This window comes from Chiloscyllium plagiosum, unplaced genomic scaffold (assembly GCF_037043375.1).
Source record: "Chiloscyllium plagiosum isolate Xiang-an unplaced genomic scaffold, Cpla_swu_hap1 HiC_scaffold_21, whole genome shotgun sequence".
In the NCBI taxonomy this organism is placed as follows: domain Eukaryota; kingdom Metazoa; phylum Chordata; class Chondrichthyes; order Orectolobiformes; family Hemiscylliidae; genus Chiloscyllium; species Chiloscyllium plagiosum.
This window is the reverse complement of record NW_028270159.1, coordinates 64,781,045-64,795,504: the sequence shown is the minus strand read 5'-3', so window position 1 is coordinate 64,795,504 and position 14,460 is coordinate 64,781,045. Positions and strand designations below refer to the sequence as shown.

At 47.4% G+C, this 14,460-nt stretch overlaps 1 protein-coding gene across 1 annotated transcript in view; it reads left to right on the top strand.

The window, feature by feature from the left end:
- The window catches only part of LOC148146288 (putative G protein-coupled receptor 139), a 70,331-nt gene extending 57,329 nt beyond the window's left edge, over window positions 1-13,002 (top strand). The window contains exon 2 of the mRNA XM_087998664.1: window positions 12,092-13,002. Coding sequence (XP_087854790.1) covers window positions 12,092-13,002 — 911 coding nt within the window. The remainder of the gene's footprint in view (window positions 1-12,091) is intronic.
- The last annotated feature ends 1,458 nt before the right edge of the window (window positions 13,003-14,460 follow it).

The following is a 14,460-nucleotide window of genomic DNA, read 5'->3' as shown; positions in this document are numbered from 1 at the left end:
TCTTTAGTGTTCACTATTAAAATGTAGAAATAAACTTGTCAATTTTTCTTAATAGTAGAAGGTAGGAGATCTGTGTCACTCATATTTTAAAAGATGACGAAGTGAGGCAAACTTTTCTGGGTGTTTGGTTTTAATAAACAGAGGAGTTCGACTCCACCTTGTAAATGAGGTAAAAACAATGACTGCAGATGCTGGAAACCAGATTCTGGATCAGTGGTGCTGGAAGAGCACAGCAATTCAGGCAGCATCCGAGGAGCTTCGAAATCGACTTTTCGGGCAAAAGCCCTTCATCAGGAACTTTTGCCCGAAACGTCGATTTCGAAGCTCCTCGGATGCTGCCTGAATTGCTGTGCTCTTCCAGCACCACTGATCCAGAATCCACCTTTTAAATGTCCTTCCACGCTAACCCCATTTCCCTGCAGTTGACCCATATCCTTCTAGTCCTTTCCTATCCACATATTTATCTAAATGCTTTTGAAATGTTGTTAATGTACCCCCTCAACAACATCTGCTGGCAGCTCATACACGTACCAGCCCTCTGTGTGAAGAAGTGGCCCCTCAGATTCCCTTTTATTCTTTCCCCTTTAACCTAAAATTGATCCCCTCTAGTCCACGATTCTCTAAACTGTGGAAAAAGACGGAGAGCATTCACCCTATCCATACCCCTCATGATCTTATACAGCTCCATAATGTCCCTCTCAGTTTCCTGCACTGTAAAGAAAAGGTCCTACCTTGTCCAACGTCTCCCTATATTTCAGACCATTGAGTCCTGGCAATGTCCTTGAAAATTTCTTCTGTACTCTTAAATAACATCCTCCCTATAACAAAGGTGACAAAACTGAACACAATACTCCAGTGCGGCCTTACCAAAGTCCTGTGTAACTGCAATCAATGTTCCCAACTTCTAAACTCAATGTCCTGCCTGATGAAGGTCAGTGTGCGAAATGACTTTTGCACTGCCCTGACTGCCTGTGACTCCACTCTCAGAGAACCGTGCACCTGAACGCCAAGATCTCTCTGCCCACTACACCCCGTAAGGCCCTCCCATTCACCATGAAACTCATACCTTGATTTGAGTTTCCAAAACGCAAGACCTCCCACATCTATATTAAATTCCATTTGCCATTTCTAGGCCCACTTCCCCACCTGATTAAGGTCCTGCTGTAATTTCTGATAAACTTCCTCACTGATCACGCTACAGCTTATTTTAGTGTCATCTGCAAATTTACTAATCATGCCTTGTACATTCTTAACCAAATCATAGATAACAAACAGCTATGGACCCAGCCTCCAGTTTGACAAGCATCATTCCATAAAACCCTTTGCTTCCTACCATCAAGCGAACTGTGTATCCAATTGGCCTGTTTCCCCAGCCTTCCACACGATGTAACCTGACAGAGCATCTTCCCATGTGTAAACTTATCAAAGACCTTACTGAAATCAATCGACACTATATTTACCGCTCTGCCCTCGTCAACCTTCTTGGTCACTTCATCAAAGAACTCTAACAAATTTGGGAAGCATGATCCCCCACTCACAACACTATGTTGACTGCTCCAAATCAAACTCTGTGTAATTCATGGGTGCAGTCAATGGTATGCTGTTCTTTATTATATGAGGATTCAAGTACATAAGTCAAGCCATATTCCTGCTGTTGAAGAGCATTGCTGAGAGAGCATTAGGGGCACTCTGTACAGATTTGATCTGCTTTGTAAGGAATGATCTCCTTACCACAGACACAGATGATGGTAACATGAGGATAGAGTGAATAAGCTGAGTGTTTAATCTCTAGAACTATGAGAGATGAAGAAATGGTGACGCTGAAGCACGAGGAGTGGTAGCGATCACTTATTTCCAAATCAGACATTGACAGGGAGAGAAATTCCATACTTTACCCAGGATTGATTGGTTTGATTTATTGTCACGTATACCTCAGTACAGGGAAACACTTTATTTATGAGCAGTGGAGGCAGATCATAGTAAGCATGGCCAGACAGATTATAGGGTGGAAATAGACTTGAACAGAGTAAGGCATACAGGTTACACTGCACAGGACATGCACTAGACAAGACAAACATCAACAAGATCACCATTATTTGAACTTAGAGAGTCCATTCATCAGTCTAACGTGACTTTCTTAATAATTTATATGCCTTAATTAACTCTCCCCACGTTATTGTGCTGTCGGCGTGTGAACCCGTACTGAACATCAGATTGTTAACAATCCCCAACAGCAGCCACAATACCTTCCATCTGAAACAGGTAGTTTTTCCCATCAGCTTCCGTCCTACTTAGAGACCACCAGGTTGTCTTCTCAGAGATGAAAGATGCCTTCTTGAGACTTCACTCAAGATATATGGCTTCTCTACTCACGACTTGAAAACCATATTAAAGTCCCACGTATGTATCATAAGCAATGGAGCCAATAGGAACAACGTGGAGCAGTCTGGCTGTGCAGCTTCTGCTCCACTTTTCATCATGTTGGAGCATCAATTAGGAGACAGTGAGGACTGACGATGCTGGAGATCAGAGTGGAGAGTGGTTTGCTGAAAAGGCACAGAAGGTCAGGCAGCTTCAGAGGAGCAGGCGAATCCACATTTTGGGCATAAGACATTCATCAGGAATCAGCATAAATTACCTCATTCTGCCCCCGTGAAAGTGCATTGGGATGGGAATGGCCTCGCACTGTTCAATGAATGTCTCCTGACTGCTACTCTCTCTGAATTTTCTCTTGATGCTGTTTTGAATTCCTGGATTGGAGAAATATTTGTGACATTCTGTGTCTGTATTTTCCTTTTTGCCAAGGGCTGTGTTTATGCGTGATTCCTATGTTGGAATAGTTCATTCGTAATAGTTCCTAGATCTATTATTCTGTTAAGCTGTCCAATAAATTACGTTATCCTAAATTCCTCTTTCTTTGGTTTTGTTTCATCTTTCGTGTTGAAATAGATGGTGTTTTGCTTCACACCAAGTAGTTTGACCTGTCACATTGCATCTGGAACAGACACTTTGCATTTCCTTTAAAATAAGAAAACATTAGAGCCTAGGCTACTGCCTTCAAATATCTTCGAGGGGCTCTGGTGTAGTCCATCATATTAGACTCCTTATCTTCCTGAGTACAAGGCTGGAGGCACTGAATGGGCTGTCCCTGTTCTTCTCCAATAGTGACAATGGGCTGAATGACTTCCTCATATTCCTGTGAAACCAGCGTGAGGTGCTGAATGAACTCTTGTTTTACTGTGGCAATGTGCAGTGCCCGCCAGTGCTGTTACATGAATGTTACAGGCCCTTTAACATCACATGCCTCAATGGAGTCTAGGTATTGCTTCACATGGACACAGACCAGTTCAGGAGCTGAGGGGGTGCAAAATGTTCTGAACATTGTGGAATCTTCAGTGACTATCCCCACTTCTGATCTTATGGTGGGGAGGGTGGGGAGGGAAGACATTGATGAAGCAGCTGAAGATGTTTGTGAAAAGGAAGCTACCCTGAGGATCTCCCACAGAGGTGACCCAGGACTGAGATGATGAACATCTTCCTTTGTGCCATGTTTGACTCCAAACACTGGAGAGTTTACTCTGATTCCCATTAAGTCCAGTTTTGTTAAGCTCCTTGATGTCAACAGAAGTCAACCACTGCCTTGATATCAGGGCCAGTCATTATTTCCTGAACCCTTGTGTCAACCTCTTTTGTTCATATCAATAAACCATGATATAGGAGCAGTGAGTGTTTTCTTCAAACAGGTGGTATTGAATGTCAGGATTTCACTTCTCAAGAGTGTTGATGTATGATGACTGAAAGTGTTTGAAGAGGAGTTAGATGGATATTGACCTGTCAGAGAGTTGAGGGCTATGAAGAATTGGGTATGAAAAAGGATTTGAGATCAAGAGCAGATCAGTCATGATCTTAGTGAAGGACAAGGCAGGCTTGGGGAGTGAACGATCTGTCCCTGCTTCTGTTGTTCTCACATTCTGTTATTGCAAAGTTAGTGGGTGTTATTTTTATGAATGTTTTGTTATTATATATTGCAGTCAGGGAGAGCAGAGGATTTTGTGAGCCATCGCTGGGTGAGGTATGGGGGCTGTATTGACAGTGAATCTGGGTCTACAATATGACCAACAAATGAAGCACAAGTTGCAGAGAGGGAAAGCTCTGTAAAGAGAGATAAGGGGCCTCTTTCATACCCAGGCTCATCTGCCTGTTATGATATGCTGTGACTTACCTCTGCAACAGGCAGGACTTGAATCCCGACCTTCTATTCCAGAGCTAGGAGCACTACCAAATTGGAATCAAATCCAGAGTTCTGGTCCAGAGGCAGGGACACTACCCTCTACATTACCATACCCAGCGTTTAGGTCATATTTGAAGTGCCAGCTTTCAGCTCAGTGTGGATTTATTATAGTCAGGTTACCATTACTGAACTACACTTTGCATTGTTAAACAAATGCAAAATATTTGTCTCAACTGCAGGATGTTGAGTGCACATGCTGTGCCATCAAAATTAACTATGGCCATCTTTAATTGCTATTATCTGTAGTCTACAATATTAGGGAAATCAATCCAGCACACACACTCTGCCCAAAGAAGGGTCTCGAATTGATTTTCATTACTGAACACCAGAGACGGAGAAAGAGGGTAATTTCTGGCCCCAAAGCACCGATCGGTATTACCCGACTCTCACGTGCGACTACCCTCTTCCTAAAACCATTAAAAGAAACCAGGCCGCTGATTACTGTCCAGCCTCTCCTCCCCATTGATTGTATCTGCAATCTGTCCCTCCTCCCCCTAACCACACAAGGCTACCCAAGCTCAGGATCTTTTTGAAAATCAAGGCCGGAATGTGCTGGCATCCTGGAGAGGGGCAGGGAAATTTAAATTGAAGGGGAGGGGGATGTTGCAGTAATGTCACTCATTGGGCTCAAGGATGGCAGATGGAGTTTAGTTTGGAATAATGCGAGGTATTGGATTTGGTAAATCAAACAAGAGCAGGACCTATACAATTAAAAGTAGGCTTTTGGCAGTGTTGTAGAACAGAGACCTCGGCCGTCAGGTATAATACTTTAAAATTTGCATCTCATATAGATAGTGTAGTTAAGATGGTTTTTAACACACTTGTCTTCAGAGGTCAAACCCTTGAGTATCAGAATTGGGACGTCATGTTGTGGTTGTACAGAACATTGGTGAGACCCGTTCTGGTGTGCCCAGTCTGGTGCCCTGCTCTGCCCTGCTCATTCCATAGGCACACCACCCTCTGGGTGAAAAAGCTGCCCCTTAGGTCACTTTTAAATCTTTCCACTCTCACATTAAACCTATGCACTCGAGTTTTGGTCTCCCCTACCCTTAGAAAATACCTTGACTATTCACCCAAATATTATTGATCTTGATATTATTAAGCCGGAGAGGATTGAGAAAAGATTAACCTGGATGTTGTTGGGAATGGAGGGAGTGAGCGATAAGGAGAAGCTGGATAGGCTGGGACTTTTTTCACTGGAGAGAATGAGATTAAGGGGTACAGAAGTTTACAAAATCATGAGGGGTACAGGTAAGCTGAAGGGCTGATGTCTTTTCCCTAGAATTGGGGATTCAAAGCTGAGGGATATTTTAAGGTGTGAAGAAAAAAGATTTACAAAAGTCATGAGAGGTAATTATGTTCGACAGAAGCTGGCTTCTGTATGGAATGAACTTGCAGAGCAAGTGGTGAAAGCAGGGACAGTGACAATGTTTAAAGGATATTTAGATCAGTACATGCATAAGACATGTACTGATGTTCCCCTCTCTGAATGAATCCCTGTAGGTTTTCACCCTCTGCCAATGCCTGTGCAGTGGCGTGGGGAGGCCAGGAGAGGTGGCATTGCATCACTTTAAACACCACAGAGACTGCCAGACCTGCCCCACACAGAGATACACAGATACACACAATGGAATGGTTGGGACACGGCATGAAGCTCATCTGGAATCTTAAATTAAACATAAAGAAATGTTCAATTCACCTCGTAAACTGTTAAAATATGAATGACAGATCTGCCAAATTTCACTGTTTAAATAAAAACATCAATTTATTTTTTCACTCTGAAAGTGAACATTTTACATCAACTATTCACAACTCTGGGACCGTCTTTCTCTTAACTGCTTATTACCCGACTCCAGCTCTATAGCAATATACTGTTTCTGGGTCTGCCATCCTCTCATATCACAGGTGCTTGTAAGCTCTCAGTTCAGAACAGCATTCACCCTCTCTTAAACGTACAGTACACACTTTCAACTTCATTACATTATAACCTGATGAATATGGAAAAGTGGAGCTGATCCGTATTTCTTTTGCTCTGTCGTTTGTCAATATTTCATCTACTCTGTCTCTATGTGTCAGGATTTTTTTTGCTCCATTGACATCATGTCATTATTCGACTCCATCCGTGGGAACATATCAGTATTTCACTTGCTCACACTCGTGAGTGTGCTAGGATTTCAGTTGTTTCCTGGGGACTGTGACGCTATGACAATCTCAATGTTTGTCGATAACACCAAACCTGGAAGAATTGCAAAGTCTATGGAGGACAGTGTGGAACTCTAACAGGACAGTGACACGTTGGTGCAGTGTTCGGGTTTATGGCAGATGGGGAGCAATTAAGAGCAGTGTGAGGTGATGCACTTTGGTAGGAAAGATGAATACAGTTTAAAACAGGCCGTACCATTATAAAGGGCATGCAGGAACAGAGGGCCCTGGGTGTATATGAGCACAGATTATTGAAGGTTTCAGGACAAGTGGGGAGAGCAGATTATACACTATACCAGATTAGTTTCAGTTTCTGAGCTATTTACAGGGGGAGGTGTAGGAGGGAGCCTCCGTGCTCGCTTCCTGGGAGGTGGTAGTGACGATGTGTTGTGAGCCCATCCTCCTGCCCACCGAGACCGTGGGGATTCCATTTGTACCAGCTCGACACAAAAGGGAGATGGCATCAGGGCCACGGCTTCTAAGTTGTGCCGGGGGGAAACGGAGATGCCAGTGGGTTTAAAGTGAGAATTGCCCTTCACTGAACATTGCACCTTACTCGGTCGGTGGGACGTGGATGTTTCAGAATCTCCACACGAGGCGTCCCAGTCCTCTCCAGCTCATACCAGGTTCCTCCCCACATGGCGGGGGAGGAGGGCGAGGGAACAGATATCAGGCACTCCACCACACGGCTTGGTCATTCCTGTCCTATTCCAGGCTGTTTCTCCTGGAATGGGAGAAAGGGAGGGAAGGAGTGAGGGAGTGGGTGGCGAATGGGAGAATGGCAAATGGTAAGGTTTTCAGAGGGAGTCTGTCGACAGCGTTGTATCCATGCAGTGTAATTGATGTGGGGGGTAAAGTGGACGGGGTGACAAAGAGAGAGAGAGAAAGAGAGACAGACTGAGACAGACAGAGAGAGAGAGACAGATAGACAGACAGACAGACAGACAGAAGGCGCTGCAGTGCGAGTGGTGGAGCATGAGCCTTGTTCGGGGGTCGATGCTCTCACAGATCTCCAGTGAGTGTGAGGGAGCAGGGCGAATACAGTGAGCCTTATCCTGACAGAGCGGGGTAGGTTATTGATGCTTGTGCTGTATTGCTGGACATTTCTTCAGACTGCAGACACTGCACTGAGCTCGGTGGTGAGCTCATGCCATGCTCGGTGGGTCTGCCGGTGTGGCCCCTCTGGGAAGAGAATGCCCCCCCCCCCCTCTGTACTAGTCCATCAACCAGGACCTCCGTGCCCCTGTCGACAAACAGTGGTGTATTCCTCCTTATCCCCAATGCTCGGGGTAAACTGTGTAGGGCAGCTCCGAACTGAGATAGCTCAACCGTGTGCCCATTGGCCTTTCAAAGATAACCCCAGTGTCAGGGATCACGGAATATCCAGGGGTACCCGGGTGATGGTGTGTACCTCCAGCCATGATGGGTGTGAGAATCGGGCTAGTATTGAATGGGAGGGACACAATGAGGTGGACTGGGTAGTTAATGAGATGAGTTCAATAAGATAGCACCAGGAAACTAGCTCAGCCTCGTACAGACAATCGCTCTGTCACACTCAATGAAAATGGCACTGAGACAAATTACTGTTAGAATCAGCCCAATGAGTCATAGATTCTGCTGAAACCACTCTCATTTACAAAGCTGTAGAACAAATGCTCATCCAAAACTCTCCATTATCTGACCTTAGACCAATATCCCTTTTTCCCATCCCTCCTGGGAAGACTGGCTCGTGTTTCAGGATGCTATCGAGTGTCGACATTTCAGCATTCTGAAACCTGGGAATACAATCTTCCATTGCTATGTCTCTCAGTCTCTCCCTCTCTGTCGATACTCCAAACCCTTCCCATCTGGTGATATTTAAACTGATTCCACCGCCATCTCTCTCTGGCAGTGATGTTCACACGCACAGCACCCCTTTGCCATGGCACAATGCAGATATGGAGCTGTAAGTGGATGGGAGCTGCACATTCCGTCACTTCCAGCATGGGCTGCAAGATTCCCCACGCTGGGTAGGGCTCTAGCACAGTGATACAGAGCAATCCGCTGGGGTGGTATACACACTCCTACATGCTTGGAGTGTAACTGCTCCTGGTTTACATCAGGGCCCTGGGGTGGTGTACACAGCACTACATGCTGGGAGGGTAACTGCTCCTAGTTTACAGATCAATACAGTGGGGTAGTGTACACAGCTCAACATGCTGGGAGGGTAACTGCTCCTGGTTTACAGATCAGTGCCCTGGGGTGGTGTACACAGCCCTAAATGCTGGGAGGGTAACTGCACTGGGTTTCCAGATTAATGCAGTGGGGTGGTGTACACTGTCCAAATGCTGGGAGGGTAACTGCTCATGGTTTGTAGATCAATGCACTGGGGTGGGGTACACCGTCCTACATGCTGGGAGAGTAACTACTCCTGGTTTACAGATCAATGCACTGGGGTGCTGTACACAGCTCTACATGTTGAGAGGGTAACTGCTCCTGGGTTAGAGATCAATGCACTGGGGTGCTGTACACAGCTCTACATGTTGGAAGGGTATCTGCTCCTGGGTTACAGATCAATGCACTCGGTTGATGTACACAGTCCTACATGTTGGGAGGGTAACTGGTCCTGGTTTACAGATCCATGCACTGGGGATTTCGCTGCTCCTTGGATGCTGCCTGAACTGCTGTGCTCTTCCAGAGTACTAATCCAGAATCTGGTTTCCAGCATCTGCAGTCATTGTTTTTACCTACGGTCCTACATGCTGAGAGGGTAACTGCTCCTGGTTTACAGATCAATGCACTGGGGTGGTCGACACAGTCCTACATACTGGGAGGGTAACTGCTCCTGGTTTACAGATCAATGCACTGGGGTGGTCTACACAGTCCTACATACTGGGAGGGTGACTGCTCCTGGTTTACAGATCAATGGACTGGGGTGGTGTACAGAGTCCGACATGCTCGGAGTGCAACTGCTCCTGGTTTACAGATTAATTCACCGGTGATCACTGCACAGGTCTCTGTGCTGGTCAGACTAACTGGTTGAGGTTCATAGATAATGCAATGGTGTAGTCTGTGCAACTCCCCATGCTGAATTGATATTTCTTTCAGGTTCACACATTAGTGCACTGCTGTGTTCTGCACAGCTCCCGGTGCTGTATAGATATCTAATCCGGGTTTATAGATATCTAATCCGGGTTTATAGATCAATGCACTGCCGTGTTCTGCACAGCTCCCCGTCCTGGACAGACACCCAGTCTGGGTTTATAGATCAACGCACTGCTTTGGTCTACACAGCTCCCCGTATTCCTGTGTAGCAGCTTTGAAATGCCGAATATTCCCTTCCATTTCCTGTGTAACAGGTATGAGTGGTTAAAAGATCTGCTCCAATCGCTGAGTAAAAGATTCGAATGGCCGAATGGCCTCATTCTGTTCCTGTTTAAAACTGTTGATGGGCTGAATAGCCTGCTTCAGTATCGGTGCAGTTGTGAATGGTGCTGAATATTTTGAAACCATCAGTGAATCGCCCACTTCTGACTTTATGATGGAGGGAAGGCCATTGATGCTGCAGCTGCTGCTAGCCCACAGTGCCTCATGGTTGGCCAGTTTCCATGTGCTCGGTCCTTTAGAAGTATATCTTACTTCACAGGAGGGAGTGCCACATCACACAGTGAGCAGTACGCCTAATATGATTTATCTCTCCATCCCGGAGGCTCTCAGCCTCATTCGTGATGAAGGTCTGCTGCCCGAAATGGTGATTTTCCTGCTCCTCGGATGCTGCCTGACCTGCTGTGCTTTTCTAGCAACAGACTAATCTTGAGTATGTCTATTATGAGGCTGAGACTTTCCCTCCACCAGGACTGTGTGCTGGCTGCTCCTACAGATACTGTCAGGGACAGATCCTTTTGGGACAAGGAGTTTGGTGAGAAAGTTTCCCCCAGTCTGGCTGTTGTGTATTGAAGCCTGGGTCCATGCTGAGTCAGTGGAGGGCCTGTGGGGACACTCTTGGTGATGCACATTGAAGTCCCACACACAGATGATATTCTGTCTCCTTATCACCCTCAGTCCTTCCTCTCATTTGTTTCCAACATCGAGGGGAACTGTGTTATCACCGAGAGGAGGGGTGGTGGGGGCACGAGATAACCATCCTCAGGCGGTTTCCTTGACCATGATCTGTTACCATGAGATTTCCTGGGTTCTGGAATCAATGTTGGGGAATTGCAGGGTAACTCCTTCCCTGACTGTATCCAAGGGGTCTCCACCGCTGGTGGGTCTGTCCTGCTGGTGGGACAGGATATACGCAGGGATGGTGATGGGGCTTCATGAAACATTATGGGTGGCACGGGGGCACAGTGGCACAGTGGTTAGCACTGCTGCCTCACAGCGCCAGAGACCCAGGTTCAATTCCAGCCTCAGGTGACTGACTGTGTGGAGTTTGTACATTATCCCCGTGTCTGCGTGGCTTTCCTCCGGGTGCTTCGGTTTCCTCCCACAGTCCAAAAATATGCAGGTTAGGTGAATTGGCCATGGGAAATTGCCTGTAGGGTTACGTGTAGGGGAATTGGTCTGGGAGGGTTTTGCTTCAGTGGGTCGGTGTGGACTTGTTTGGGCTGAAGAGCCTGTTTCCACACTGTAAGTAATCTAATCTAATCTAAATTACCCATCAGGCCTGATCCTGTGAGTATGATCGTGTCGGACTGCTTCCTGACTGGCAGTGTGGTGCTGGAAAAGCACAGTAGGCCAGGCAGCATCCGAGGAGCGGGGGAATGAACGTTTCAGGCATAAACCCTTCATCAGGAATGAGGCTTGTGGGCCGGGGGGCTGAGAGATAAATGGGAGGGGGCTGGGGCTGGGGCTGGGGGAAAGGGAACTGGGAATGTGATCGGGAGTTGGAGGTGGGGGAGAGGTGATAGGTCAGAGAGGAGGGTGGGGTAAATGGGGGAGAAAGGTCATGGACAGGCCAAGGAGTTCCCCAGAACGTTCTCACCCGCCATTCTATAACCGCCAATTCCCCGAACGTTCTGTCCCCGACATTCTATAACTGACATTCTCCGGAACGTTCTGTCCCTGACATTGTTTGTGAACGGCCGGACGTCAGTGAATTTAACAAACGATAAGATCCTGAGGGAAGAGATCCCGTTCCAGGGAGAAGGAGACACTGTTCCGAAGTTAAAGGGGTGAATACGTTTTCCCTGCGTTTACATTTCTTCACGTCACAGGATCAACTACAAGTTAGACCAAAATACAGAAATTCTAAAACTCTGTTTGTCTTCAAGAAACTGGGAGAGAATCCTTCAGGACGGCAATGTTCCCACCCTCCGTATTATGAACTAAGAAGGAGTGACCTGTGTCTGCTCTCGAGTGATCGAGTGTGTGGGAATGTTCTAGAAACAATCTGTACTTAAGGATGTGTCTCTGTGTGTTTGGGGAGGGAGGGTTTCTTGTGGTTTATGTCACATTTTTGTCAGTAATTCCGACCGTTCCATTTGTTATTCCAGCGCCAATTATTTTAATAAATCCCGGAATACAGTGACACATTTGAACATCTCACTGGGTCCCCAATCAAACGGGTCCCTTTGCCTCCAGGCTGATGGATAATGGGTTTGTTTTCCTTCCTCACAGTTAACGTCGTGACCATCTACGTCCTGCTTTATAAAGATTGTGGATTGTCTCCATGTGTCAGACGTTACCTGGGGGCCATGGCAGCGGCGGATCTCCTGGTCATTATCCTCGACCTGATACTGAGACACATTCCCATTGTTTATCGGGAACAGTTATATTTCCTGATGGACGCCGTCCCCGTGTGTAATATCCATGCTGCCCTGCTTTATGCAGCCACTGACTGCTCTGTCTGGTTCACCGTCACTTTCACCTTTGATCGGTTTGTGGCAATTTGTTGCCAGAAGCTGAAAAGTAAATATTGCAGTGAGAAAACGGCGGCTGTGGTTCTGGGAGCAGTGACTGTGCTGAGCTGTTTAAAGAACATTTCCTGGTATTTTATGCTCACGGCTCGGTATTGGCTGATGAACGCCCCCTGGTTTTGTGATGTAACAATCGCTCTTTATTACTCCATTGTCTGGGTCACAATCGAGTTCCTCCACCACATTCTAACCCCGTGTGTCCCATTTCTCCTGATTCTGCTGCTCAATGTTCTCACCGTCAGACACATTGTAGTGACCAGCAGAGCCCGCAGGAGACTCCGCGCTCACACCAATGGGGACGCTCAGTCTGACACTGAAATGAGAAACCGTAAAAAATCCATCATTTTACTGTTTGTGATCTCGGCCAATTTCATCCTGTTATGGTCAACGTTAATGCTGTATTCTGTATGGAAGCGGATGTGGTATATTGTGTATTCCCCTGTGATTCTCCATGACTTTGTGCAGGAATTGGGCTTCATGCTGCAGCTCCTCAGTTGCTGCACCAACACTGCGATTTATGCCGTGACCCAGACTAAGTTCAGGCAGCAGCTGAAGAAGGTGCTGAAATATCCCTTCACCCAAATCCATCCATCAATCAAATTCCATCATTAATCAATCCATCCGGGATTTTCTCATTTCACTTCATTGTTTCAGCGATGGAGCAGCCTGTCGCTATGGTCACAGACTGAGGGTAGCGCTAGTTTGTCCATCCTTATCCCACAGGGGGGTTACAGGGAAACATTTCAATATTTCTCACAACTCGGGGCCAGTGGGAAAAGGCACCATCCCACTGACTGTATCCATCACTTCCATTTGTAAACAATAAAAATGTTGATTAAAGCGTGCCGAGCAGCAGAGTGACCGATGTTGTTCTGTGTCTTTGTGTCGGAGAAGCTGAGCTGGAGAGAGACAGACTCAGCCCCAAGTCCTGGTCCTCAGGGAAGGGGAGGGCACCGGGCCCTGAGCTCAGGAGCTGGGTTTAACTTCCTCTGTCCCCCACTGCAGCCTGGCCTGTCCATTTCCTCTCCCCCACTCGTTCTCCTCAATTATTTCCCTCTCTCTTTCGTTCTGGACACTCTCTTTCTCACCACCTCTCCCTTCAACTCTCCCTCATCCCCCTCTCTCTCTCACACACACCTCCACCTGCATCCACTCTTCCCTGTCCCCCTCCCCCTCTCTCTCTCATGCCATCTCTGTCTCCCTCCCACAATTCCATCTCTACCCCATTTTCCCTCCTCTCACCTCCCGTATCCCAACCCCACCACACCACACGCAGCCTCAACACCACCAATCCCCCCAGTCTCTGGGTCAGAGGGAGAGGAAAGAACCAGGGAGACAGAGTGTGTCAGATAGAGGGAGGGCGGGAGAGAGAGATTCAGTCAAAGAGAAACGATGGGAGGTAGGGACAGAGAGACACTGAGGGAGGCGTATCGAGAGTGAGAGAAGGTGGAGAGAGAGTGAAGGAGCAGGGAGAGAGGGGGGAAGAGAGAGATAGGGTGAGGGAAAGAGAGAGACGGGGAGGTGATAATGAGAGAGAGGGGCAAGTGAGAGGGGCGGGGGGAGAGAGAGAGGAGCGAGAGAGGGGAGGACGAGATAGGGTGGGAAGACAGAGGGTGAAGAGAGAGGGAGAGAGAGGGGAAGAGATTGGGAGGAGAGAGAGTGGGGGAGAGAGAGTGCGGGGAGAGAGAGTGGGGGAGAGAAAGAGGGAAAGGAGCGAGAGGGAGAGAGAGGAGGGAGAGAGCGCGGAGAGAGAGAAGGAAGAGAGCAGATAGAGACAGAGAGGGAAAAGAGAGAAAGGGTAGAGAGAGAGTGGGAGAGAGAGAGGGTGAGAGAGAGAGGGTGGGAGAGAGAGGAGGAGAGAGAGGAGGGGACAAGAGGAGGGGAGGGAGGAGGGAACAGAGAGGAGCGAAGAGAGAGGAGGGGAGAGAGAGGAGTGAAGAGAGAGGAGGGGAGATGGGGGGACAGAGAGGAAGGAAGAGAGAGGAGGGAAGAGAGGAGGGGAGAGAGGAGAGAGGAAGGGGAGGAGGGCGTGAGAGAGGGGAGGGGGAAGAGGGGGTAGAGAGAGAGGGT